This window comes from Crinia signifera, chromosome 7 (assembly GCF_055691185.1).
Source record: "Crinia signifera chromosome 7, ASM5569118v1, whole genome shotgun sequence".
NCBI lineage: Eukaryota > Metazoa > Chordata > Amphibia > Anura > Myobatrachidae > Crinia > Crinia signifera.
Window position 1 is genome coordinate 163,139,100 of NC_139223.1, and position 27,044 is coordinate 163,166,143.

The 27,044-nt window shown below is 48.6% G+C and overlaps 1 protein-coding gene across 1 annotated transcript in view; it reads left to right on the forward strand.

Moving 5' to 3' along the window:
- The first annotated feature begins 79 nt into the window (after positions 1-79).
- Positions 80-27,044, forward strand: part of CCNYL1 (cyclin Y like 1) — a 56,296-nt gene continuing 29,331 nt past the window's right edge. Inside the window, exons 1-4 of the mRNA XM_083154222.1 lie at positions 80-439; positions 20,101-20,163; positions 22,215-22,249; positions 22,724-22,824. Of these exons, the coding sequence (XP_083010348.1) occupies positions 274-439; positions 20,101-20,163; positions 22,215-22,249; positions 22,724-22,824 (365 nt within the window). The 5' untranslated portion in view covers positions 80-273. The remainder of the gene's footprint in view (positions 440-20,100; positions 20,164-22,214; positions 22,250-22,723; positions 22,825-27,044) is intronic.

Genomic DNA, 27,044 nt, shown 5'->3' on the forward strand with positions numbered 1-27,044 from the left:
GACACGCGCATGACATGGACACGCCCACCAATGCGATTTCTTTGCGGTGATTGGCTATAGCGCTGCGGTTGCGAAACGCCCCTTGGCGCTGGTTGGTCGGCGGCGCGCAGGGCGGAAGTGGCCGCGGAGGGGCTGGCGCGGTGACGTGCCAGGGGCGTGTGCGGGCCGCGAACTCCCGTGGGACCGGCCGGCAGGGGAGAGACGAAGATGCGGTACCCGGCCCGGCCGTCCTAGCAGCGGCCTCGCGATTCCCTCGGCCCCCCCAGCAGCGCCATGGGGAACACTGTCAGCTGCTGCGTCTCCCCGGGCGCCAGCCCCAAGCTGGGCCGTGCCCGCGGTCTGCCCGAGCGACCGGACCCCTACCAGGTGGAAGTGGAGCTGAACGAGGCGGAGCCCGGCCCCCACCTGCAGCACATCAGCGACCGGGAGGTGCCCGACGGTGAGGAACCCCAGCCTCAGCCTGTGTGTGTGTCTCCCCGCTGTGCCTCAGCCTGTGTGTGTGTGACTCCCCCTATGCCTCAGCCTGTGTGTGTGTCTCCCCGTTGTGCCTGAGCCTGTGTGTGTGTGTCTCCCCGCTGTGCCTCAGCCTGTGTGTGTGTGTGTGTGTGTGTGTGTGTGACTCCCCGCTGTGCCTCAGCCTGCGTGTGTGTGTGACTCCCCCTGTGCCTCAGCCTGTGTGTGTGTGTGTGTGTGCCTCCCACTGTGCCTCAGCCTGTGTGTGTGTGTGACTCCCCGCTGTGCCTCAGCCTGTGTGTGTGTGTGACTCCCCGCTGTGCCTCAGCCTGTGTGTGTGTGACTCCCCGCTGTGCCTCAGCCTGTGTGTGTGTGACTCCCCGCTGTGCCTCAGCCTGTGTGTGTGTGTGTGACTCCCCCTGTGCCTCAGCCTGTGTGTGTGTGACTCCCCCCTGTGCCTCAGCCTGTGTGTGTGTGTGTGACTCCCCCCTGTGCCTCAGTCTGTCTGTGTGTGTCCCCCCCCCTGTGCCTCAGCCTGTGTGTGACTCCCCCCCCCCCCCCTGTGCCTCAGCCTGTGTGTGTGTGACTCCCCCCCCCCCCCTGTGCTTCAGCCTGTGTGTGTGTGTGTGTGTGTGTGTGTGTGTGTGTGTGTGTGTGTGTGTGTGTGTGTGTGACTCCCCCCCCCCCCCCCCTGTGCCTCAGCCTTTGTGTGTGTGTGTGTGTGTGTGTGTGACTCCCCCCCCCCCCCCCCCCTGTGCCTCAGCCTTTGTGTGTGTGTGTGTGACTCCCCCCCCCCCCTGTGCCTCAGCCTGTGTGTGACTCCCCCCCCCCCACCCCCCTGTGCCTCAGCCTGTTTGTTTGTTTGTTTGTTTGTTTGTTTGTTTGTTTGTGTGTGTGTGTGTCTCCTCCCCCTGTGCCTCAGCCTGTGTGTGTGCTCCCCCCCCCCGTGCCTCAGCCTGTTTGTTTGTGTGTGTGTGACTCCCCCCCCCCCCCCTGTGCCTCAGCCTGTGTGTGTGACCCCCCCCCCCCCCTGTGCCTCAGCCTGTGTGTGTGACCCCCCCCCCCCCTGTGCCTCAGCCTGTGTGTGTGACTCCCCCCCCCCCCCTGTGCCTCAGCCTGTGTGTGTGACTCCCCCCCACCCCCTGTGCCTCAGCCTGTGTGTGTGACTCCCCCCCACCCCCTGTGCCTCAGCCTGTGTGTGTGACTCCCCCCCCCCCCCCTGTGCCTCAGCCTGTGTGTGTGACTCCCCCCCCCCCCCTGTGCCTCAGCCTGTGTGTGTGACTCCCCCCCCCACCCCCTGTGCCTCAGCCTGTGTGTGTGACCCCCCCCCCCCCTGTGCCTCAGCCTGTGTGTGTGACCCCCCCCCCTGTGCCTCAGCCTGTGTGTGACTCCCCCCCCCCCCCCCGTGCCTCAGCCTGTTTGTTTGTGTGTGTGTGACTCCCCCCCGTGCCTCAGCCTGTGTGTGTGACTCCCCCCCGTGCCTCAGCCTGTGTGTGTGACTCCCCCCTGTGCCTCAGCCTGTGTGTGTGACTTCCCCCCCCCCCCCCCCCCCCCTGCTCCTGTACCAGTGTAATCCTCGTCTGTTTCCCAGGACGTATCTGATGTGCACCATTAGCATTTACATCTAGTTATGTGCAGTTTAGTTGTCCTATTAGCAGACAATGTAATGTTAGCATTACTGCCTCACAGTGCTGAGGTCCTGGGTTCCATTCCCAAGACGGCTCTAACAGTGTGGAGGTTGAATAGTCTCCCCATACTTGTGTGTGCTTCCCCAGGGTGCTCCGGCTTCCTCCCATACTAAATTATACTGGTAGGGTAATTGGCTCCCAGCAATTGAACCCTAGTGTGAAAATGTGTGTACATGGGAAGTCTGTATGGGCCAAGTGGTTCTTATCCACTGATCCGTTCTAGGTTTCCATGTCATTCAGCGTACGGCATAGCCAGACAAATGGAAATGAGCAATTAATGCCGGAAATGTGCCACCGACTGATGTGTAACTTCAGAAACCAGCTACAAATGTTGGTCGTGAATGAAGCCGACAATATCGTTTTCAAAAGCAATAGAAGATTGCCAGCTTCTGTAGGAACGTTGTGAATAGCCATCACCCTGTCCCTGTGTAGTGTGAGAACAGCGTATATTGCTGTATCGGCGATGTCAGGATGTTATTTTTGGTTTGGATCGTTCTCTAATTAGTGTGATGTGTGACAGGATGACAGTGCGGGAGAACAGATTGTGCGCTGTGCTGTGTACAAACCATCTGCCTGATTGTGGTGCTGTGTCCGCCGTGCTCAGTAACCTGTATTGCTCATGAAAAAACCTAGCACCTGGAAGGATAAATGTCGCTGCACGCAGGTCTCCTATCGGCTGAATGTGACATCGATCAGATATCCAGCGACAAACCGGCCCTGGATCGTGGCCACCATTGCGCTGGATGCTCATAAAAGCCGTATTTCATGTGTCAGGTTTACAGCCCCATGTACTTCCACATTGCTGGGAAGAGTCTCCGCGCCCTGTGTGTTCTCCCGCAGCCATTCATCCTCCTACTTTTATTTGTCTTTCAAACAGTTGGAAATTCACTTTACAATTGGTAATGAATAACTGTTTCTGGTTTGGCCACACGATGAGCCTAATTCAGGTTGGCTCTGTACTATACGAGAGTATGTGTTTAATAACACATCCCCTCGACTGTGGTCGCCGACCATCAAATCGCCGAAGACGGGACTGATGCTGACGTCCTGTGAGGTCATCCGCACACCCTGAGCAGGCATTGGCCCCCCTGCATTCCCAGGGGAACGGCCAGCATGTTCTTGGGGGGCTCCGGTGTAACCTGAGCCCGGGATCCCACATGCACAGGTGGAAATATGCGCCGTGCCAGCGTTCCAACCAATGGACCTAAATGCATATCCGCACAGGGCCACCGACGCACTGCGTAAAAGCTTCACCTGTGACCGATCATCTGGCTCCCATTCCTGCTTTATACAGAGACATTACCGTGTGCCGGACCAGAGGCTGCGGGTGGTCCATTGCTGCATACTGGGTTCTCCAGGAAGAGTCTTTGAAAGCCATCGCTCAGAAGGAGGAGGGACATCATTTAAAAACGTTTAGTGTGTATGCTCATTATTAACGATGCGTGCGCACTGCGGGGATAGTTTGTTATTGCTCGGGGAGTGTATGGGGCTTTTCTGAACATCTGTCAGTTACTGATCCCTGTTATATTATGTGCTCATTAGTGTGATTCGTATGTTACACTTAGACGCTAAAGCAACATTTCCGTTCTGATTCTGAGTTGCAAGGAGTTTACCCCCCTCCTTGGCTGACCTGCCCTGCGCTGCTGGAGGAACCAATGAGATTTGTGAGAGTTTATGTAGATATAGAAACTCAAATCTCACTGCAGCGTAAAAAGATTCACAGCACTTGGGGGCTGCATGCAAAAGCAGCCAGTGTTTACCCTTCATGCAAACACGCGATGCAGCCTTGTCTGTCCAGGTGCAACGCTACTTTCTTGTTGTGCCCTGATCCCAGCCCTGAATCAGGCTCTTATTGTGTGTGTGTGTGTGTGTGTGTGCGTATATGTATGTGTGTGTATGTATATGTATGTATGTATGTATGTATGTATATATATATATATATATATATATATATATATATATATATATATATATATATATATATATATATATATATATATATATATATATATATATATATATATATATATATATATATATATATATTGTGAGTTTTGGCAGTATGATCACGGAACCTCATCATAAGTAAATGGTACTTTGTGCCACACAGTTAGTGCACATTCCCGTGGGCATAGGGTCTGCTGTGTGCCCTTCTGTTTGTGCCTGGGAGTGTCAGGCTGGATGATTGCTTTGTGGAACTCATGATTATGTACTAAGTGGTTTTTGTTCTTTGTCGCTCACATGATCGGCTTCAGCTCTGTAAAGGCGCAGCGTGATTTATTTGTTGATAAGAACGTGAACTTGACACAGTTTAAACACCGGCTCCTAAATCCTCTTCTGCCGACCTTCAGGTCTCGTTTCGCTACCATTGCAGGTAACTGGCACAATGGTGGCGACTATTAGCTGTTACTTGGCACCGGCTTTTACTACACAGAACATATTTCCTTCAAATCTGTTTAATACCTATTGCACCTTCTGGTATGGTCTCCACAGTCTGACATTTCTCTATACATCGGTCATAGTACAGACAGATGGTGCAATGTTTTACAGTGTGGATGGAGAACCTTCGGCCCTGCAGCAGTGGTTGAACTACACATCCCAGCATTCCCTGCAACAGTTTTAGCCAGGCCAAATAACAAAGCTGTTATTTGCCGGAGGTTCCCCGTCCCTTTTTAGATCCTGTTCATTATAGTACCTGCCCATGTGCTGCTTCCAGTCTGTATTCCCTATCACACAAACAGAAGTGTTACGCTTTGTTTCCTAAATGAACCCTGACCCAATTATTATGCACTAGCGATGGCCGCGATGCTCCCTACCTCTGGAACTCTCCACCTCTCCCTATCAGACTCTTTAGGAAACTATAAACTGTCTCTCGGTACCCCACTGCATCACCACACCCAGTCACCTCTATTCCATGCGCACTGTCTACCCATGCCGCGTCACCCCTGTCTGCCCCTCCCATTCAGGATGTAAGCGCTCGTGAGCAGGGCCCTCTCCCCTCGTGCTTTTCTCTAGCCATGCTCCCTACAACGGCACCTAGCCCTTGGTTTCTGCCACTATTTAAGCAGCAATGTGTTCACGTTTTTTCTTTTGTTGGACTTTTCATGGGTTGTGACCCACTTGGACTTCAATTGAAAACGGGTACATACTACACCAGTGGTTCCCAAACTTTTTTGAATCACGGCGCCCTAGAGCATCAAAATATTTTCAAGGCACCCCTAGGCCAAATGCTTCTTATCGAGAAATGCAGAAAAAAATAATTAAATGAAATGCATTGTGTTTATATGTCACAGTTATCTGGTGAGGGACAGGATTTGCTTCTGTTTGTCCACATATATTATGATTGGCAGCCACAAGCACTGGTTTTGCCTGGTACATTGACCATAAATAATATGATTTGATCTTGGTCCACCAACCCAAGGCACCCCTGCAAGTGTCCTGAGGCACCCCAGGGAGCCTAGGCACACAGTTTGGGAACCACTGTACTACACTAATTTGGGGCCCATGTCGACATTGTCACACAACATGTGAAAGCCCCATGTTGACCTATTGACCATCCAACTTGTGATTCACACCTGTGTATACAGGACATGTACTTTTCCTACGTTATATTGTAAAGTTGCCGTCGTCTTGTTTTGCTCATTAGTTAATGTACAGTGTTAGGCGCTGCGGAATCCTTATGGCGCCGTATAAATAAGATCACTGATTGGTTCTTATTGCTGGGTGCACGCTTCTGCAGTCAGATGATTGGATAAGTGCTATTTATGAGCTAGTTCTCCTGCACCCACCTCTACACTATCGCCTGCAGTAGGTCTAACCTCAGGGCTCCCCAAACTGATAGTATTTGGTTATTCATTGTAAATGGAATTAACTTCTACAATGATTTATTTGAGCATGTAGCAATATGGGCAGTATTCAGTGCTGCCAGTGAGGGTGGCTTTTCAGCTATCCTCGCTTTTTAATCCCTGCGCCGGCCGCTCGCCCTATTCAGCGTTCCTGGTGAATCTTAACTGTCAGAGGAGGGCGAGGTTCGGGGCTAATGCAGGGAGCCCGCTGCAAGGTGGAAATGGAGGGGAGGGGGGGGGCAGTTGACTTATGACCCGCGAGCCGTGACTGAACAATCAGCACTGCCCCCTATGTGTTTGCCTGCTGTACTGTGAGTGCTGATTGCAGTACAGAGCGGTTCTCAGGTAACATTGTTGCCATTGATAAGTGGCTGTGTGAGACAGAAGTTGGATGCTCTCAGCTTCTCTGCAATGCTGCGTGGGTGGACAATTTGGTAGTTTTACAGCAAGTGAGACCTAAATTGTCCAGCAGACGGTGTAAGTGAACGCTTCTGATTTCTTGTTCTTTTCACGCCCACTTAGTGCTCATTTCAGCATGTTTCAAAACCCGTGCCGTTCCTCTTCCCTGCCTGGGGTGTTATGTCTGCTGTGGTGCTTTATAGCACAGCATGGTCTGTATTTCAGTGCTGAAATACAGACCAGCCTGCACTTTATGCACCCTAAAAGAGATGACACCCCAGGCAGGGAAGAGAAACTGCGTGGGTTTTGAAACATTCAGGGTGCTGAAATGAAAACTACGGCACTCTCTCACCGAAAATGCTGAACAAAATGTTTTGCTGGTCTCCATATAGCCTCAGCTATGCACGTTGTTTTACTTGCATTACATTATTTATTTATATGGCGCCACAAGGTATCTGCAGCGCTCAGAGATAAGACGCCAGTGACTTCCAGTATAGGACAAGTGCAGGCTATATAACCATAGTGTAGCGGCCAGGGCTGTGGAGTCGGAGTCGGAGCAAATTTCGAGTACCTGGGGTCGGAGTCGGCAAACAATGCACCGACTCCAACTCCGAAAATTATAATTAATGACTTCTCTACTGTAAGAATAAAGACCAATGCATGCACGTTAAGTGACCGTGAAAAAGCATGCTTTTCATGTGCTTCACTATATGGCACGCAACGCACAAATCAGAGCACCAATACTTATAAATGTATTCTCCCTTGTAATTTACAACTTATTTCAAACGTTCAATAAGGTTTTCAGTACCTCAAAAAATTAATTCAACCGAGCTCTCCCACCATACGCACAACATCTATTTACGCGGATGAAGATCTTGTTTCATGCGCGGGGTCGTTTGTTTACCTTGGCTAAGCCTTACGCTGGTTCATATTGATGTACAGGCACCATTTTTCGTCACCAGTAACGATTCGGTAAAGAAATCGTTCCTTGTGTCCATGAATTGAACGGTGACGAGCAAGCAATCCAGCGGACAAACATTGTGTTTGTCCTTTGCTTAAACTGTTCAATACAGTAGACTGTTGGCTTCCCAGCCTCTAGTTTCTGTAGTAATAATATGTATGTTGCCTTTCTTTCCTTCAAGGAATGTATCAAATACATTCGCATATTAATACAGAGGAGTCTGAGTCGAAGGAGTCGGGGTCAGCCGTATGAGGGGTCGGAGTCGGGCCATTTATCTACCGACTACACAGCCCTGGTAGCGGCACTGGAATATGTATTAGGGTGGCAGGCACCGAGGTATTTGGTGCTACTGAAGGGCGTATGGATTAGAAGATGGTATAAGGGAGGGCCCTGCTCGTGAGAGCTGACATTGCATGGCACGCAATGTGCCTATAAAACAGACATAACTAATCCGTCCTATGGCGCACACTCCCACGCCAAGTCAGACTTTTCACCAGTCTCGCCAACTTCAAACGTGCTCCCATAGACACTAAAAAAAGTAAATTCCTGAAGTCTATCTTTTTGTTCATGACAACCTAATGCATGTCGACTTTTTTTTCGTGTGTCAACCATTTGCCTGTTGACTAATAGTGGTCAACCTCTTGGCTGTGGACCCTATAGGCCATACACAAGCAGAGGTGTCCTCATACTACTAGGGGTGGGCTGCTGTTGGTAGAGATAAGTGATAAGGAGCCAATGCGGGTGCAGACAGTGGCTGGAATTGATGTGAGAGAAGGAGGGCCCTGCTCCAAGGAGACGTTCCTTACATTCTCATCACTCTGTGTACTCTGAAAATGCATGAGTGTGTGCGTGTCGCACACCTGCCAACAGGTGAGGGAAGGGGTCTGAGCATATCACCTACATGGCTGGTGCAAACACTAGTAACTCTGTGCGTACACCGCTAGTACGACCCTCGTGCAGGTTATGCACTTTACATATGTGTAGAATTGCGTCGTTTCAGTGTTTATGGCGGATTTCCATTATTCTTTTCTTGAACATGTTGTTATTTTAGATAATATTATTGTATAGTGATTCTGGGGCAGACGTATTAAGCCTGCAGAAGAGATAAACTGGAGATAAAGTGGAGATAACTTCGAAGAGTTAACGCACCAGCCAATCAGCTGTGTTTGAAATATGACAGTTGGGATCTGATTGGCTGGTGCGTTATCTCCTTCCACTTTATCTCGAGTTTATCTCTTCACCAGGCTTAATACATCTGCCCCTCTTTTTCTCGTTGATGCAGAAATGTGTCTTCTAGTCCTTAGCAGACGTGGCTGGCTGGCTTTCTCCTGTGCCCGTGAGACGCGGAGGGCAGCGTCAGGATCACGTTCTCTCTCATTAGAGGACAAGATTAGAATAGAGGTAATCTGATCACACCCTGGTGACTCCTGTTGCCCTGTGCGCTGCTGCTGCTGCATTGTCACTTTCTGCATTGTTTGTCCTTCAGGCCGAAGGCTGAATGCAGGGTTTTAGGTGATGGCTGGGGAAGCGGAGTGCACAGGAACACACCCATTGTTACAGTGTGTAACAGGAAGGTTGTCCCAAGCCCAGGAATGTGGTACAAATAGCACCTACTTCCTCTGCAATCCATTCGCTCAGACAGATGGAGGGTGAGGTCAGCAGACCTTTGCTCGGTGTTAGTGGGATGCCCATGCTATGATTTATCCCCTTATTCCCAGTGCAAGCCTTATTTGGTGATCCTGATATTATACTACTGGTGTTCATTCTAGAATTCTGCTGTGCTCTTCCCTGCCTGGGCTGTCGCTATGCTGTGGTGCCTCTAGCACAGGTCTGGTCTGCATAGCAGTGCTGAAAGACAGACCACACTGTGCTAGAGCAGAGAGCGACACCTCAGGCAGGGAAGAGGAAATGCACGGGTTTTGAAATATTCAGGGTGCTAGACTGAACATGAAGGCACCAAGTACAGCACCCCCAAGATGTTGCGTGCTGTGCTGGTCTGGCGGTCCTTGGGTACCTGGTACTGACCTCCTCCACCCCTGTGCCTACAGTGTATAGCCTGACACCCACCTGGGCAGCTCCGCTCGCGGTACGGCCATTGATGGTAATCCCTATGGTGTGAAACTATCTGCAGAACATGCATTTAAAGAGTGCAGTCATGTCAGCATTTGCATTTTCAATGCCACAATGTCGACTTTCTTGAAATGTTAACATTCAGCACAGACCGGAAGGTTTTCGGGTTAGCAATACTTTCTCCCACGATGTGCCGCAGGATCAGCCGGAAGCCAGTTAGTTGGCCGCCAGACCGAAAACTATCATGGGACCCACAGACCAGTCACCACTAGACCCCAGAAAGGTTTTGTCGACATTTGAATCGCATTTTCCCAGTGTTCGTTCTCGCAGTTACCATATTTGAAAACCCATGCAGTTCCTCTTCCCTGCCTGGGCTGTCGCTGTCTGCTGTAGTGCTTCTAGCACAGTGTGGTCTGTATATCAGCACTGCTATGCAAACCAGACCTGTGCTAGAAGCACTACAGCAGACAGCGACACCCCAGGCAGGGAACGGGAACTTCATGGGTTTTCAAATATGGCGGGTGCTAGAATGAACACTATTTTCAATTTATTAGTGTCCGCTTTCAGCATGCCGACATGACTGGCCATTAAAATCTGACGCTGCTGATTATCGCCCCATTCTGAACGGTTTTACCCTAAAGCTCATCAGTGATCCATGGCAGTACGGCCATTATTGCCAGCAGCAGGGCAGCGGCAGCACAATACCGTACAGCTAGTATGCTAATGCTGCAGGTGGTACCTGTAAGAGAAAACACCTGACAGCATCTGCGATCCGCGTCCAAAGAGGCAGCAGCCAATCGCCATCATGACCATAGGCCTCAGCTTACTGAGAATGATCGCTGGGATTGCTCAGCTGGTGCAGTGCCTGGCCTCACCACTTCCAGATAGGGAGCCGGCCAGCTATATCCCCTTTATCATCCCGGAGTCTCATCATGCTGCAGTTCAGATCCAGTCATCCCATCCGACGGGTGCCAGGTGCTATGTACACACTCCGAGAGGATCACACCGAGCAGCTGGAGAGATCCATGGCAGAATGCAGATACTGGAGCCACAGCCGCTGCCACAGGAGTAGGTGAGACCGCTAGACCACCAGCAATTGTTTAACAGTTCATCATGTAGAATTTGATGTCCATATGGTTTAGATTTCCGCCATGTTGACCTGATGACTGTCGACGAGTCATGTCACACCTGCTCAAAAGTTACAGCTTTGATGGGATTGTTCATTTGTGAGAGTGGTAACACGTATGTGGCACCTTGCATCCTGTAACTGCCAGTATTATGTATAAGGCGCGTCCATACACTGGTAACACGGCAGTAGCTGGCACAATGGTGATGTGGCATGTACATGTGGTAGGGAATATAGATTGTAAGCTCCATTGGGACAGGGACTGATGTGAATATTCAAATATTCTCTGTACAGCGCTGCGGAATATGTGTGCGCTATATAATAACTGGTAATAATAGTCTCTATACAGCGCTGCGGAATATGTGTGCGCTATATAAATAACTGATAATAAGTCTGTGTACAGTGCTGCGGAATATGTGTGCGCTATATAATAACTGGTAATAATAGTGTCTACAGCGCTGCAGAATATGTGTGCGCTATATAATTACTGGTAATAATATTCTCTGTACAGCGCTGCAGAACATGTGTGCGCTATATAATTACTGGTAATAATATTCTCTGTACAGCGCTGCGGAATATGTGTGCGCTATATAATTACTGGTAATAATATTCTCTGTACAGCGCTGCGGAATATGTGTGTGCTATATAATTACTGGTAATAATATTCTCTGTACAGCGCTGCGGAATATGTGTGCGCTATATAATAACTGGTAATAATAATCTCTGTACAGCGCTGCGGAATATGTGTGCGCTATATAAATAACTGGTAATAATATTCTCTGTACAGCGCTGTGGAATATGTGTGCGCTATATAATTGGTAATAATATTCTCTGTACAGCGCTGCGGAATATGTGTGCGCTATATAATAACTGGTAATAATAGTCTCTGTACAGTGCTGCGGAATATGTGTGCGCTATATAATAACTGGTAATAATAGTCTCTGTACAGCATTGCGGAATATGTGTGCGCTATATATATATAACTGGTAATAATAGTCTCTGTACAGCGCTGCGGAATAGGTGTGCGCTATATAATAGCTGGTAATAATATTCTCTGTACAGCGCTGTGGAATATGTGTGCGCTATATAATAACTGGTAATAATAGTCTCTGTACAGCACTGTGGAATATGTGTGTGCTATATAATTACTGGTAATAATATTCTCTGTACAGCGCTGCGGAATATGTGTGCGCTATATAAATAACTGGTAATAATCTCTGTACAGTGCTGCGGAATATGTGTGCGCTATATAATAACTCGTAATAATAGTCTCTGTACAGCGCTGTGGAATATGTGTGCGCTATATAATAACTGGTAATAATGATCTCTGTACAGCGCTGCGGAATATGTGTGCGCTATATAATAACTGGTAATAATAGTCTCTGTACAGCGCTGCGGAACATGTGTGCGCTATATAATAACTGGTAATAATAGTCTCTGTACAGCGCTGCGGAATATGTGTGCGCTATATAAATAACTGGTAATAATCTCTGTACAGTGCTGCGGAATATGTGTGCGCTATATAATAACTCGTAATAATAGTCTCTGTACAGCGCTGCGGAATATGTGTGCGCTATATAAATAACTGGTGATAATAGTCTCTGTACAGCGCTGTGGAATATGTGTGCGCTATATAATAACTGGTAATAATAGTCTCTGTACAGCGCTGCGGAATATGTGTGCGCTATATAATAACTGGTAATAATAGTCTCTGTACAGCGCTGCGGAATATGTGTGCGATATATAATAACTGGTAATAATAGTCTCTGTACAGCGCTGCGGAATATGTGTGGGCTATATAAGAAGCTGTAAATAAATAAGTTGCCACTTCCACTAAACCACAGATAACCCCACTGTGTGTGTGTGTGTGTGTGTATGGGGAGTTGGTACAGCCGGCGGTCTGTTACTAACCTCTGTATGGGTGTAGCCCTTTCACGCGTCTAAACCAGAGTTATGGGCACAGTGCCGTAACTGCGCTTGGGGGCGGGCAAGTGATGACTGCTCCCTGAGGTGGCGAGCTGATTTCCCCCATCCTAAAACATCGGAATAGTGGCGGTCTCCCAACCTGTATGACCGTATTTGTTACCGTAGTTACAGAAATTGTTGTGTATTCTATATGGAGAATCTCCTGGAACCAGGTAATGCAATATAAGGAACGAAGTAGAAAGGCGAATGACCTAAATCCAAGTGTAGCACAGTGGCTAGCTGCGCTGTGCAGTCTCCATGGGTAACGCACACATCTGTGCAATAACATTATTTCAGGAGGAAACCTGAGCCGTTCCTTCCCGCTCTATATAAACTATATGTCCCATATTGGCGTTACTGACATACTGAGTGGGAAATACTATAATACGCTGGTAATATAGAATTCTCTCCTATTCCCACCAGTCTGTGTAATGTCAGCAAGTCTCCTAGTGTCAGCCCGGGTCCCACAAATATTCTGCGCCATTGCTATGAAGTCCCATTGTCTGTGAGCGCTGTCTTTGTCTGGGAAGTTCTGTCATTGTGGGGGGGTCCGGGGTAATTGCAGGAATGTCTGGTGTACTTGGCAGGGGGGATGGATCATTGTATAGGCAAGCATTAGGTCAACATAAATGAAGGTCGACGGTCAAAAAGTCGACTTGGGTCTTTGACCTTTTTCACTAACGTCCTTGATGGGATACTGGGAATGGTCTTAAGACATTGGGTATTAGAGGGTATCCGCAGGAGACAGGCACATCTATAACTTTGAAGCTGGGTGTGCTGGCTCCTCCCCTCTGATTCCCCACCCAGGAACCAGTTTAGAAAAATGTGCCCTCAGGAGAGGATGCACACTGCTGGAGCTCCAGAGAGTTTGTCTTCAGTTTATTTTCTTTTATTATTTTGGGGTTACTGTGTTGGACTTCACAGTATTCCTGCTTCGAGGGAGTCAGTTGAGGAGGGTTCAGCTGCAGGCCTCTTAAGGTACCGAGCTGTCCCTGCTGCAGGACCACTGTCCTGAGAGGGTGTTTGTACTCACGGGCATTGCGCTGCAGTGATACTCACCCCCAGCATGCCGCACACTCCTGACACAGTCCGAAGACGTCTGTGGTGAGTAGAAACCGGGGTCCCCACAGTGGGGTACCCCGGCTCATTGTGCGGCAAGATGGCGGCGGCGGCAGACGCGGTACCCTGCACAGGGGCTGCGCAGACCCCCTGTCACAAACTGGCTGCGGGTGACAGTCCCTGGGCTACCAGGGCAGATCCCACTATAAAACGCTGTTCAGTGTGAGGGCGCCATTAAAACTGACAGCCAGCGCCAGTATAAAGATCAGTGAAGCCCCTGCGCCATCACAGGGGGGCGGGGCTTCAGCGGAGCGAGGCCAGAGCTCTGAGCGCGCATACACTACTTCCTGCTTCTCCCTGGGCGCCATTACTGTCTCCAGATACACTCCTCAGCGGTGAGGTGTTGGACAGAGGAAATCTGCAGAAAACAGCAAGTGTATTTAGCGCTAAGATCGCTTAATTGATCACACTGTTCTGTGTTTATGCGTGTTACCAACTCCTAAATAGGAGTTAAGGTTGTACAGGGTGTGCTGGTCTCCTCAGTGTAATCTGAGCGCTCCCCCACGTGCTTGTTAAGCTACACACTTCCAGTGATAGAGCTCACACATATATAGCTGCTATACACTGCACACTGAATATATATATATATATTTATTTCATTGTGATTGTGGTGTGTTTGTGGAAAGAAAGGTTACTTATTCCTTCAACATGGTGAGGAAGTTAACCTGTCTCATTTGCAGCAGCAAGTTTGTGCCTAAATCCACCTCACAGATTACTTGTGAGGAATGCATGTCCACTCAAACGAGTGGGACAGGGAGTTCATCCCAGATTACTCCTCAATCAGACTCACAGGAGCCTGAATGGGCGGCAGGCATTAAAACCATGCTGCAGGCAGTGTCAACACAATTGGCTGCAAATACAATGCAGACCAAACAGGTGCAGCAGGACTTAACAGTTTTAGCCGCACGGGTGGATAATATAAGCACCACCACGGGCCAGTCACGGAAGCGTGCTGCGACCGCCATGTTGCCTGATTCAGATGATGATCTGCAGGCGGGTGACGACACAGATGATAATGTGGACGACGGGGCTCTGATCCCTGATTCACAGTCATCTCTTAGAGGCCCAGAACCTCTTATTACAGCAATAAGAGAAGTGTTAGACCTTCCTTTAGCAGACATGCAGGAAGGTGACCCGTTCTTTGGGTCCCAAAGGAAACAGCAAATTGTTTATCCTGAACAAGTTGACCTTGATGAGACGTTTAAGGAGGCTTGGAAACAACCTGAAAAGCGTTTCCAACTGTCTAAAAGGTTTAAGTCCAATTTTCCCTTTGATCCCGCCACTAGAGCGGTGTGGGAAGAGCCTCCGGTTGTGGATGCATCAGTGTCCAGACTGTCCAAGAAGGTGGTTCTCCCCGTCCCAGGGGCAGCAACACTCAAGGATAGTACAGACAAAAAACTGGATACTACCCTTAAGTCCATGTACACTGCGAGTGGGGCGTCTCAGAGACCTGTCCTCGCCAGTTGTTGGATGGCTAAGTCCATTTATACATGGGCTTCTCAAATCCAGGAAGGCATGCTGGCCGATATGTCAATGGCGCAGGTCGGAGAGAGACTTCGCCATATCCAGGATACTGCAAAGATCCTGTGTGATACGCAGAAAGAGCTTGGAGCTATAAATGCTCGCTCTTCCGCAATGGCGGTTTCAGGCCGCAGGGCCCTCTGGTTAAGGCAGTGGGTAGCTGATCCAGAGTCCAAACGTAGCGTGGAAAGTTTGCCTTTTAAGGGAGAAAAGTTATTTGGTAGCGAGCTTGACGACCTTATATCCAAGGCTACAGCCGGCAAGTCGACTTTTCTGCCGACGGCTTCCACTCACGCTAAACGTCCCTTTCAGGGCCATACGTCCCAGTCCTTTCAGGCTTCTCAGTCCTTTCGGCCTTCCAGGCCCAGGCAGAGGGCGAGAGGCTCCAGCTCGGCCACCAGAGGGGGCCGTGGCAGGTTCAGGAAGCCCGCCAGCACAGGATCTCAGGATCGTGCCGCTAATGCCTCCGCCTCTAAGCCGGCAGCATGACTCGGGTTCCGACCCTGGAGTCACTTGCGAGGTGGGGGGTCGCCTGTCAGCTTTCAGCCAAGTATGGTCAGTCTCTCACCTGGATTCCTGGGTGAGAGATCTTATTACCAACGGCTACAGGTTGGAATTCGAAAAACCTCCCCCTCACAGGTTCTTCAAATCAGGTCTGCCAGCTCTACAAGCAGACCGAGTGAACCTGCAGCAGGCAATACAACGCCTACTGACGTCACAGGTTATCACTCCTGTCCCATTGCAGGAACAAGGAAGGGGTTACTACTCCAATCTGTTCCTCGTGCCGAAGCCGGACGGCTCGGTGCGGCCCATTTTAAATTTAAAGTCACTAAACCCCTTTTTAAGGGTTTACAAATTCAAGATGGAGTCCCTCCGGGCAGTAATAGCAACCCTGGAGGAGGGAGAGTTCTTAGCATCGCTGGATGTAAAGGACGCCTACCTCCACATACCAATTTGGGGTCCACATCAGGCTTTCCTGAGGTTTGCGCTGAAAGATCTGCACTTTCAATTCAGAGCGCTGCCATTCGGCCTGTCATCAGCGCCGCGTGTGTTCACGAAGGTGATGGCAGAAATGATGGTACTGCTCAGGAGGTCGGGTGTCAACATTATCCCTTACCTGGACGACTTGCTGATCAAAGCAAGGTCGGAACAGGTCCTGCTGCAGGATATAGCAAAGACCAGGCAGATTTTATCCGAGCATGGGTGGATCCTAAATATCCCCAAGTCCTCCCTGACGCCGTTGCGTCGTATCCTCTTTCTAGGAATGTTCCTGGATACAGAGTTGAAAAGGATTTTCCTCCCTCGGGAGAAGATGGAAGCCATACAATCCCTGGTGATGGTGATTTTGGCAAAGCCTCTGGTGTCGGTTCACCAATGCATCCAGCTATTGGGCAGGATGGTGGCCACATTCGAGGCCATTCAGTTCGGACGCTTTCATACCAGGGTGTTCCAACTGGATCTGTTGGCAAAATGGTCGGGCTCTCATCTCCTGATGTACAAGAGGATTTCTCTGTCGCATCAGTCCCGGCAGTCCCTTCTATGGTGGACTCAGGAGTCGAACCTGCTTGCAGGTCGGAGATTTGGCATCCAGGATTGGGTGCGACTCACGACAGATGCGAGTCTGCAGGGATGGGGTGCTGTGACCATGGACAGAACCTTTCAAGGTCAGTGGACTCGGTGGGAAGCGAGACTCCACATCAATATCCTGGAGCTGAGAGCTGTATACTATGCAGTGTTACAAGCCCAGGATCTCCTCCAGGGTCGGGCGCTCCAGATACAGTCCGACAATGCCACAACTGTGGCCTACATAAATCGCCAGGGAGGCACAAAAAGCAGGACTTGCATGAAGGAAGCTTCCAAGATCCTGACCTGGGCGGAAACGTACGTGGTGGCTCTGTCGGCCATCTTTATCCCGGGTGTGGACAATTGGGAGGCGGACTTCCTAAGTCGTCACGCCCTCCACCCCGGGGAATGGAGTCTGAATTCACAGGTGTTTGCAGCAATTGTGGACCGTTGGGGCCAGCCATCGATAGATCTGATGGCATCCCGGTTAAACCACAAAGTCCCCATGTACTGCACAAGGACCAGGGATCCCAGCGCAGTGGCAATAGACGCCCTGACAATTCCATGGGTGTTTCCCTTGGTGTATCTGTTTCCACCCATACCGCTTCTGACAAGAGTTCTAAAAAGGGTTCGAAGTCAGGGAGTGGAAGCCATTCTGGTGGCTCCGGACTGGCCAAGAAGGGCTTGGTTCTCGGATCTACAGAGCCTGCTGATCGAGGATCCTTGGTCCCTGCCTCTAAGGAGAGATCTACTCACACAAGGCCCTTGCGTCTTCCAAGATTTAGGGCGGCTACGTTTGTCGGCGTGGAGGCTGAGCGGAAAATCTTAGCTCAGAGGGGTCTGCATTCATCAGTTATCACCACGATGATTCAGGCCAGAAAGCCGGTAACAAACACCCACTACTACAAGATCTGGAGGAAGTACGTGGGTTGGTGCGAGGAGCAGAAGGTCCCCCCGGCGAAGTTTAACCTGAACAGGTTATTGTGCTTCTTACAAGCGGGATTGGATTTGGGTCTCCGTCTGGGCTCACTAAAAGTCCAGATCTCGGCCCTGTCCATATTCTTCCAAAAGAAATTGGCTACCATCCCGGAAGTACAAACATTCCTTCAGGGAGTGCTTCACATCCAGCCTCCCTTTGTACCTCCTACACCTCCTTGGAGTTTAGATGTTGTTCTTAATTTTCTTCAATCCTCCTGGTTCGAACCGTTGGAGTCGATAGAATTGCGGTATATCACCTGGAAGGCGGTGGTCCTTTTGGCCCTAGCCTCGGCTAGAAGAGTGTCCGAATTGGGAGCTCTCTCCTGTAAGAGCCCCTATCTAATTTTTCACTCAGACAGAGCGGAGTTGAGAACTAACCCGCGATTTCTTCCTAAGGTGATCTCTTCCTTTCACCTTAATCAGCCAATTGTAGTCCCGTCTGCATCTAGTTCACCGGATATTCCGGTATCCCTGGATGTTGTGCGTGTCTTGCGTGTGTATGTCCAGAGGACGTCAAGAATCAGGAAGACAGATTGTCTATTCATTCTGTATGACGCACAAAAGAAAGGACACCCTGCTTCAAAGCAATCCATTGCTAGATGGATTAGGACCACAATCCAACAGGCCTATGTGACGGCAGGCATGCCGACGCCTTCTGGTTTTAAAGGCTCATTCCACCAGATCGGTGGGCGCATCCTGGGCGGCTGCTCGGGGTGTGTCAGCTCTGCAGCTCTGTAGAGCTGCTACATGGTCAGGGCAACACACCTTTGTAAAATTTTACAAGTTTGATGCCTTAGCCAAAGAAGATACCCAGTTTGGGCAGGCAGTACTGCAGCAGTCTCCGCACGTACCCTCCCGTTCTGGAAGCTTTGGGACATCCCCAATGTCTTAAGACCATTCCCAGTATCCCATCAAGGACGTTAGTGAAAATAGGAATTTAATACCTACCGGTAATTCCTTTTCACGTAGTCCTTATGGGATACTGGGCGCCCGCCCTGTGCGGGGGTCTGGCTGCAGCTTTCTTCTGCTTTAAAAGTTCAGAAGTTAACCTATGGTCTTCTGGTTCTAAGGTCTAGTTCAGTGACCTTGTTAAAGAAAATCCATCCAGTTGGTGGTATTATAGTTGTTTTTTATTTTTGTATGAATGCGGGTGTGCTGGCATAAATCTCACCACACTATTCACACTTATGTTTACATAGGTGACATACAAGTTATTCCTCTCATATGTACATTCTCCTTCGGGCACAGTTTTTCATTAACTGGTTCCTGGGTGGGGAATCAGAGGGGAGGAGCCAGCACACCCAGCTTCAAAGTTATAGATGTGCCTGTCTCCTGCGGATACCCTCTAATACCCAATGTCTTAAGACCATTCCCAGTATCCCATAAGGACTACGTGAAAAGGAATTACCGGTAGGTATTAAATTCCTATTTTTTTGTCCCAACTGTCAACATGGACACTGAAACGTAGCACCGCGTCCCATTATAACCCATAATGCTACAGAATCTTTGCTTTATGTGGGTGACCTGAATCCTGCCTCGCTGCTGGTAATGTGAAGTGATTGTGCTTTGGCACAGCACCTGTACACAATACATCCCGATCCTGGCAGGACAGAGCTGCTACAGCTCACCCATGGTCTTGTAGAAAGAATACAATGCCTTATACCACGGTGGGGTGTGTGTGTGTGTATGAAAGTCTTCTTATCCTGCAATTATTGATTCCATCAATTGGCTGCAGTGCTCAGATGAATATATAGTAATAGACGGTGGTGGGTGAACCTCGCTCGGTGCTAGTGTATAAACGATTGTTATCGGCAGCTGCCCAGAGACCTAAGCTGATGTATAATCTGCATAAGATGTATCGGAAGGCAAAAGGGTGGTATGTTCTGGGCATAGGAGTTTACAATCTAGCTGGGTGAGACAAAAGGGACACTGAGCTTATCCGTCCAGACAGGTGACAGAAGGTGACAGCCTAGGTGGCAGGGGACTAGGGGTACAGGAAGGAGGAGAGGAAGATGGGACAGTGTAGTGCGTGTAGTGCGGGCACCTGGGTGTTCAGCAATTCGTGGCCTCACACATCTTAATCACTAATGACTTTAGGAGTCCTCTGCGTTCTGTACCTGGAGGATGAGCTTTGGGAAATAACTGCCCCCAATGTCCTCCCATCTATATAAGGACTATCAGTCACGTGATGTTCTGTTTGCACTGGTATAAGGGGAAGCTTTATGGCGTCGCTCTGTTATCAGTCATTTTCCAGCAAGGTGAGGCTAATAGAGGCTGGTTATCAGGCGTCCTTCAGTAACGTTCCCTCCCGCGAATGTACGGTGCATGGGGGAGAATGGCACCAAAACCTTGTGTTATATTCTGAACATCAGCACTTTATAATGTATTAATAAGCACGTCTGTTTCTTCTAGACCTGGCGCCATCGGACGACGCCAGAGCAAGCACAATATTTCTCAGCAAATCTCAGACCGATGGTGAGTGCTACCTGTGTGTCCGTATACGTACATTCTATTGACAGACTCGTACAGCTTTCAGTGATGGATCTTGCTATCGGCATCTGCCTTCTGGCTGGTATTGCTGTTCCGTAACCCCAGCATTATCCACTATATCCCTGCTTTAATGCATGAGTATCTTACTGGGAGTTCTGCATAAGTCCCTCCCTACTAGTAATTTGGGGGCAGCTCCTCCTATCGGCACCTTTCCTTCTTGAACCACTATCAGTCGCTCCTCCCATTGGCGGGTGACCTGTGAGCTGCTTTGCCAGATTCCATCGCTGTGAAGAGATGGGCGAAGCAGCAGGCGGTTTGCATAGTGCCCTGACCGTGCCTCTCTGAATACAGCAGATGGTTTGGGAAGGGGCAAGGTAATATTTAAGGTGGAAACACCTCCCAGCGGTAAGTAAATAGGTATAAGAATTACTTGTTTGCTGTGCTACTGTAGGGGACATCTCACTGACAACCTTTGTAGTTGTAAGGGTCGACGTACAAGGAAAATATAGAATAAGAGAGTCTGAGCTTCGGATGTCTGCTGTGGAAGGTCAAAGTTTGCATGTGTCCTGGGAATTTAAATGGAAAATGACTATTGTGAGCTTGTGCACCAAACAATGGCAGGTTACATCGTGTTAGCATGATACAGTAACCCATCCATACGCACTGCACAACAGGTGTGCGATGTATCATTGCCCGCTGCGGTTAGGCTGATACGTAATGATCACCTACTGTGCACACAATAGCGCCCTCCAACAGCTTCCATTCAGCCAGCCAGAGGTTATGGCATGGTGCAGTCTAATGGTGGCATGGGGTAATGTGTACGAGCAAAGGGAATTCTGCCAGAACATCACTACAACGATTGCCAGTCACTCAGATGTATATCCACTTTTCAAATACACATTAAAGAATCTGTATTGCTGTTAGTTAGACATTCCCTGATAATGACACCTAGTACAGAGACCAGGGTGTATCTGTATTCCTGTTACACGGTCTCTGATAATGGTACCGGGACCAGGGTGTATCTGTATTCCTGTTACACGGTCTCTGATAATGGTACCGGGACCAGGGTGTATCTGTATTCCTGTTACACGGTCTCTGATAATGGTACCGGGAGCAGGGCGTATCTGTATTCCTGTTACATGGGGTGAGATTTAATAGGATGAGAGATTCAGAAAGTGAGAGATTTGGTTAGAAATCTCCAGGTTTTTTTAAAGCGGCAATCATTTATACTTCCAAATCAAACTGGTTTAGCATTGTAAATGATTGCTGCTTTAAAAAAACCTGGAGATTCCTTACCAAAACTCTCACTTTCTGAATCTCTCATCCTATTAAATCTTACCCATGGTCTCTGATAATGGTACCGGGACCAGGGAGTATCTGTATTCCTGTTACACGGTCTCTGATAATGGTACCAGGACCAGGGTGTATCTGTATTCCTGTTACACGGTCTCTGATAATGGTACCGGGACCAGGGTGTATCTGTATTCCTGTTACATGGTCTCTGATAATGGTACCGGGGCCAGGGTGTATCTGTATTCCTGTTACACGGTCTCTGATAATGGTACCGGGACCAGGGTGTATCTGTATTCCTGTTACACGGTCTCTGATAATGGTACCGGGACCAGGGTGTATCTGTATTCCTGTTACACGGTCTCTGATAATGGTACCGGGACCAGGGTGTATCTGTATTCCTGTTACACGGTCGCTGATAATGGTACTGGGACCAGGGAGTATCTGTATTCCTGTTACACGGTCTCTGATAATGGTACCGGGACCAGGGTGTATCTGTATTCCTGTTACACGGTCTCTGATAATGGTACCGGGACCAGGGTGTATCTGTATTCCTGTTACACGGTCTCTGATGGTACCAGGACCGGGGTGTATCTGTATTCCTGTTACACGGTCTCTGATAATGGTACCGGGACCAGGGTGTATCTGTATTCCTGTTACACGGTCTCTGATAATGGTACCGGGACCAGCGTGTATCTGTATTCCTGTTACACGGTCTCTGATGATGACACCTTTATCTTTTACAGTGAGAGAAAAGAGGAAGAGTAACCACATAAATCACGTAAGTAGAACCATCCGGGTGATTTATTGTAACAAACCTTGTATAGGGCAAATGTCAAATCACAGGCATTATTCTGCTGGTCATGATCTGCTGTGCGTTATACATGCCGGCGCTGGTCTGAGAAGGTGCATACGTGCTGTCGGCCATATTGCGCTGTTACTAGCAGTAACATTACTTTGCCTATTTCCTTGTCTGTTATGTTTACAGCCCTAATTGTTTTGGTATTATTCAAGGATTAAATACTAGAAACACAATGCCTCGCATGCAGAGTGCGTCAGTTTGTGTAGCGTGTCTTACATGAGTGCACAAATGCGGGGCTGCAGAGTGCGACACATCATTGGGTATCTACGCCGGCTGGCAGGACGCTCTGCGCCTGCTCTGTTGTATCCGGGCTGTCTGTGTATAACATCTGCTGTGTAAGTGCGACATGTACACAATCTCCTGACTTATATCGAGGTCTCATTGTTTGTGCAGGTCTCTCCGGGTCAGCTGACCAAGAAGTACAGCTCCTGTTCCACCATCTTTATGGATGACAGCACAGTCAGTCAGCCGAACCTCAGATGCACAATAAAATGGTGAGTGGCACTGACGCAGAACATTGCACAGCGCTGGCTGGAAACGCGTGACGGGAGGTGCATCTGTAGAGTCGCCTGTAGCTGTAATGGGTCCGTTCGGTATCCGGTCAGCACCTAAAGATCAACCATTTTTCTTTTCACTAACGTCCTATGGGATACTGGGAATGGTCTTAAGACATTGGGTATTAGATGGTATCCGCAGGAGACAGGCACATCTATAACTTTGAAGCTGGGTGTACTGGCTCCTCCCCTCTGATTCCCCACCCAGGAACCAGTTTAGAAAAATGTGCCCTCAGGAGAGGATGCACACTGCTGGAGCTCCAGAGAGTTTTGTCTTCAGTTTATTTTCTTTTATTATTTTGGGGTTACTGTGTTGGACTTCACAGTATCCCTGCTTCGAGGGAGTCAGTTGAGGAGGGTTCAGCTGCAGGCCTCTTAAGGTACCGAGCTGTCCCTGCTGCAGGACCACTGTCCTGAGTGGGTGTTTGTACTCACGGGCATTGCGCTGCAGTGATACTCACCCCCAGCATGCCGCACACTCCTGACACAGTCCGAAGACGTCTGTGTTGAGTAGAAACCGGGGTCCCCACAGTGGGGTACCCCGGCTCATTGTGCGGCAAGATGGCGGCGGCAGACGCGGTACCCTGCACAGGGGCTGCGCAGACCCCCCCGCCACAGACTGGCTGCGGGTGACAGTCCCTGGGCTACCAGGGCAGATCCCACCAAAAACGCTGTTCAGTGTAAGGGCGCCATTAACTGACAGCCAGCGGCAGTATAAAAATCAGTGAAGCCCCTGTGCCATCACAGGGGGGCGGGGCTTCAGCGGAGCGAGACCAGAGGCTCTGAGCGCGCATACACTACTTCCTGCTTCTCCCTGGGCGCCATTACTGCCTCCAGATCACTCCTCAGCGCTGAGGTGTTGGACAGAGGAAATCTGCAGAAAACAGCAAGTGTATTTAGCGCTAAGATCGCTTAATTGATCACACTGTTCTGTGTTTGTGCGTGATACCAACTCCTAAATAGGAGTTCAGGTTGTGCAGGGTGTGCTGGTCTCCTCAGTGTAATCTGAGCGCTCACCCACGGGCTTGTTAAGCTACACACTTTCAGTGATAGAGCTCACACATATATAGCTGCTATACACTGCACATTGATTTTATATACAGTTGTGTTTAAAATTATTCAACCCCCAATGCTGTAAAGGGGTTTAGGGACTATAGTGTACATTTGGAATTGTATTCAGAATGAAATCCTACAAGGACGTTTTAAAGAACCAAATGCAACTAAACTGACATCAATTGTTTATATAACACAGTAGTAAATGTGTATTTTGTGGTTTCTTCATTGCCACAATTATTCAACCCCTTAAAGCAGGGGTGGGGAACCTTTTTTGTGCCAAGGGCCAATTGTATGGTGGAAAAATCCTTCGGGGGCCATATGTAAAAAATTCTCTTACACATTGTCCTGCTGCAGCCGCCCCACGCTCCGGCGGCTGCCGCTGACTAGGACTGACAGTCTCCGGTTGCTGTTAATTAAGAGGAATCTCGCAAAAATTACTGACATCTCGCAAGAAGTCCCCTGTACTTGACTCCCGGCAAAGCCACCGGATGGGTAGGAGGACCACTCAGACTGGCTACGGGGGCCGCATACGGCCCCCGGGCCTGAGGTTCCCCACCACTGCCTTAAAGACTACCACTCTGAAGAAGAGAGGTTAATTCTGGTGTTTTCAATCAGGTATTGAAAACACCTGTGGATGTCACCGAGCACCAATCAAGCATAATAAGCACCAATTAGGCAGCTTTAAAATGACTGTGATACTCAGCTCCTTCTAGACATTTACTGGTGTGGTTACAAACATGGTGAAGTCAAGAGAATGGTCCAGGAAGACAAGAGAAGAGGTGATTTGTCTTCACAGGAAGGGCAATGGCTATAAGAAGATTGCAAAGAAGTTAAACATACCAAGAGACACCATAGGAAGCATCATTCGCAAATTCAAGGCAAAGGGCACTATTGAAATGCTACCTGGTCGTGGAAGAAAGAAGATCCTGACTTCGACTGCTGTGCGCTACCTGAAGCGTAGAGTGGATAAAAGTCCCCGTGTGACTGCTGAGCAACTGAAAAAAGATTTGTCAGATGTGGGTATAGAAGTTTCAGCTCAGACAATAAGGCGCACACTGCGTAATGAAGGTCTCCATGCCAGAACCCCCAGGCGCACCCCCTTGCTGTCTCCCAAGAATAAGAAGAGTCGACTGCAGTATGCCAAAAGTCATGTGGGAAAACCACAAAAGTTGTGGGATAGTGTTCTGTGGACTGATGAAACAAAATTAGAACTGTTTGGGCCCATGGATCAACGCTATGTTTGGAGGAGGAAGAACAAGGCATATGACGAAAAGAACACCTTGCCTACTGTGAAGCATGGCGGAGGGTCAATTATGCTTTGGGGCTGTTTTGCTTCTGCAGGTACAGGGAAGCTTCAGCGTGTACAAGGTACCATGAATTCTCTTCAGTACCAGGAGATATTGGATGAAAATGTGATGCAGTCCGTCACACACCTGAGGCTTGGGAGACGTTGGACCTTTCAACAGGACAATGATCCCAAGCATACCTCCAAGTCCACTAGAGCATGGTTGCAGAGGAAAGGCTGGAACATTTTGGAGTGGCCATCGCAGTCACCAGACTTAAATCCGATTGAGAACCTCTGGTGGGACTTAACCCCTTCCTGACACAGCATGTTTTTGCCTTCCTGACAGAGCCCTTTTTTTCAAATCTGACATGTATCACTTAAGTGGGGATAACTTCTTTTTGCTTTTACTTATCCCAGTGATTTTGAGATTGTTTTCTCGTGACACATTGTACTTCAAATTAGTGGTAAATTTGGGTCGATACAGTCTGTGTTTTTTTGTGAAAAATACCAAAATGTCGTAAAAAAATGGAAAATTTAGCAATTTGCAAAATGTTAAATTTTCTGCTTGTGAGACAAATAATCATACCACTCAAAATAGTTAATAACTAACATAGACCATATGTCTACTTTATGTTTCCATCATTATTTCAACTTCCTTTTAATTTTTTTGGACACTAGGAGGCTTACAATATGAATAGCAAATTCTCAAATTTTCAAGAAAATTTCAAACACTGATTTTTTTAGGGACCAGTTCAGTTCTGATGTGACTTTGAGGGACTTGTATGTGAGACACCCCCATAAATGATGCCATTTCAAAAACTGCACCCCTCACAGTATTCAAAACAGCATTTTGGAAGTTTGTTAACCCTTTAGGTGTTTCACAGGAATTAAAACAAAGTGTAGGTGAAATTTCAAAATTTAATTTTTTTTGCAGATTTGCAATTTTAATACATTTTTCTAAGGAACACAATAGATTTTACTAGAGAAATGTGACTAAAAATGGATTCCCCCAATTCTTTTGTTTTCATAAATATCCTATATGTGGCCCTAGTGTGCACGTTGACCAAACCACAGGCTTCATAATAGAAGGAGCACCTACTTGATTTTGGAGCCTCCTTTTTATGAGATTATTTTTTAGGCACCATGTAGGTTTCTAGGCACCATAAGATGCTAAAATTTAGGAACCCCCCACAAATGACCCCATTTTGCAAACTACACCCCTCAGGGAATTCATCTAGGGGTATAGTGTACATTTCAAACCCCCAGGGGTTTCACCAATTGTGGTACAACTGGGCAGTGAAAATGAAAAATTACATTTTTTACACAAAAAATGAAGGAGACAAAGCACCCCAAAATCTGTGCCCCAATTTCTCCCGAGTACGGCAATGCCTCACATGTGACCAAAAAATACCATTTGGGTGCATGGCAGGACTCAGAAAGGAAGGAGTGATTTTTGGATTTTGCAGCTCAGATTCTGGTGGAATGTTGGTGGGTGCTATGTCGCATTAGCAAGACCCCCCAAGCACCAATACAGTGGAACCCCCCCACAAGTGACCCCATTTTGCAAACTACACCCCTCAGGGAATTCATCTAGGGGTATAGTGTACATTTCAAACCCCCAGGGGTTTCACCAATTTTGATACAACTGGGCAGTGAAAATGAAAAATTACATTTTTTTACACAAAAATGCAGTTCTGGCTCAAAATTTTTCATTTTCAGAAGGTATGAAGGAGAAAAAGCACCCCAAAATCTGTGCCCCAATTTCTCCCGAGTACGGCAATGCCTCACATGTGACCAAAAAATACCATTTGGGTGCATG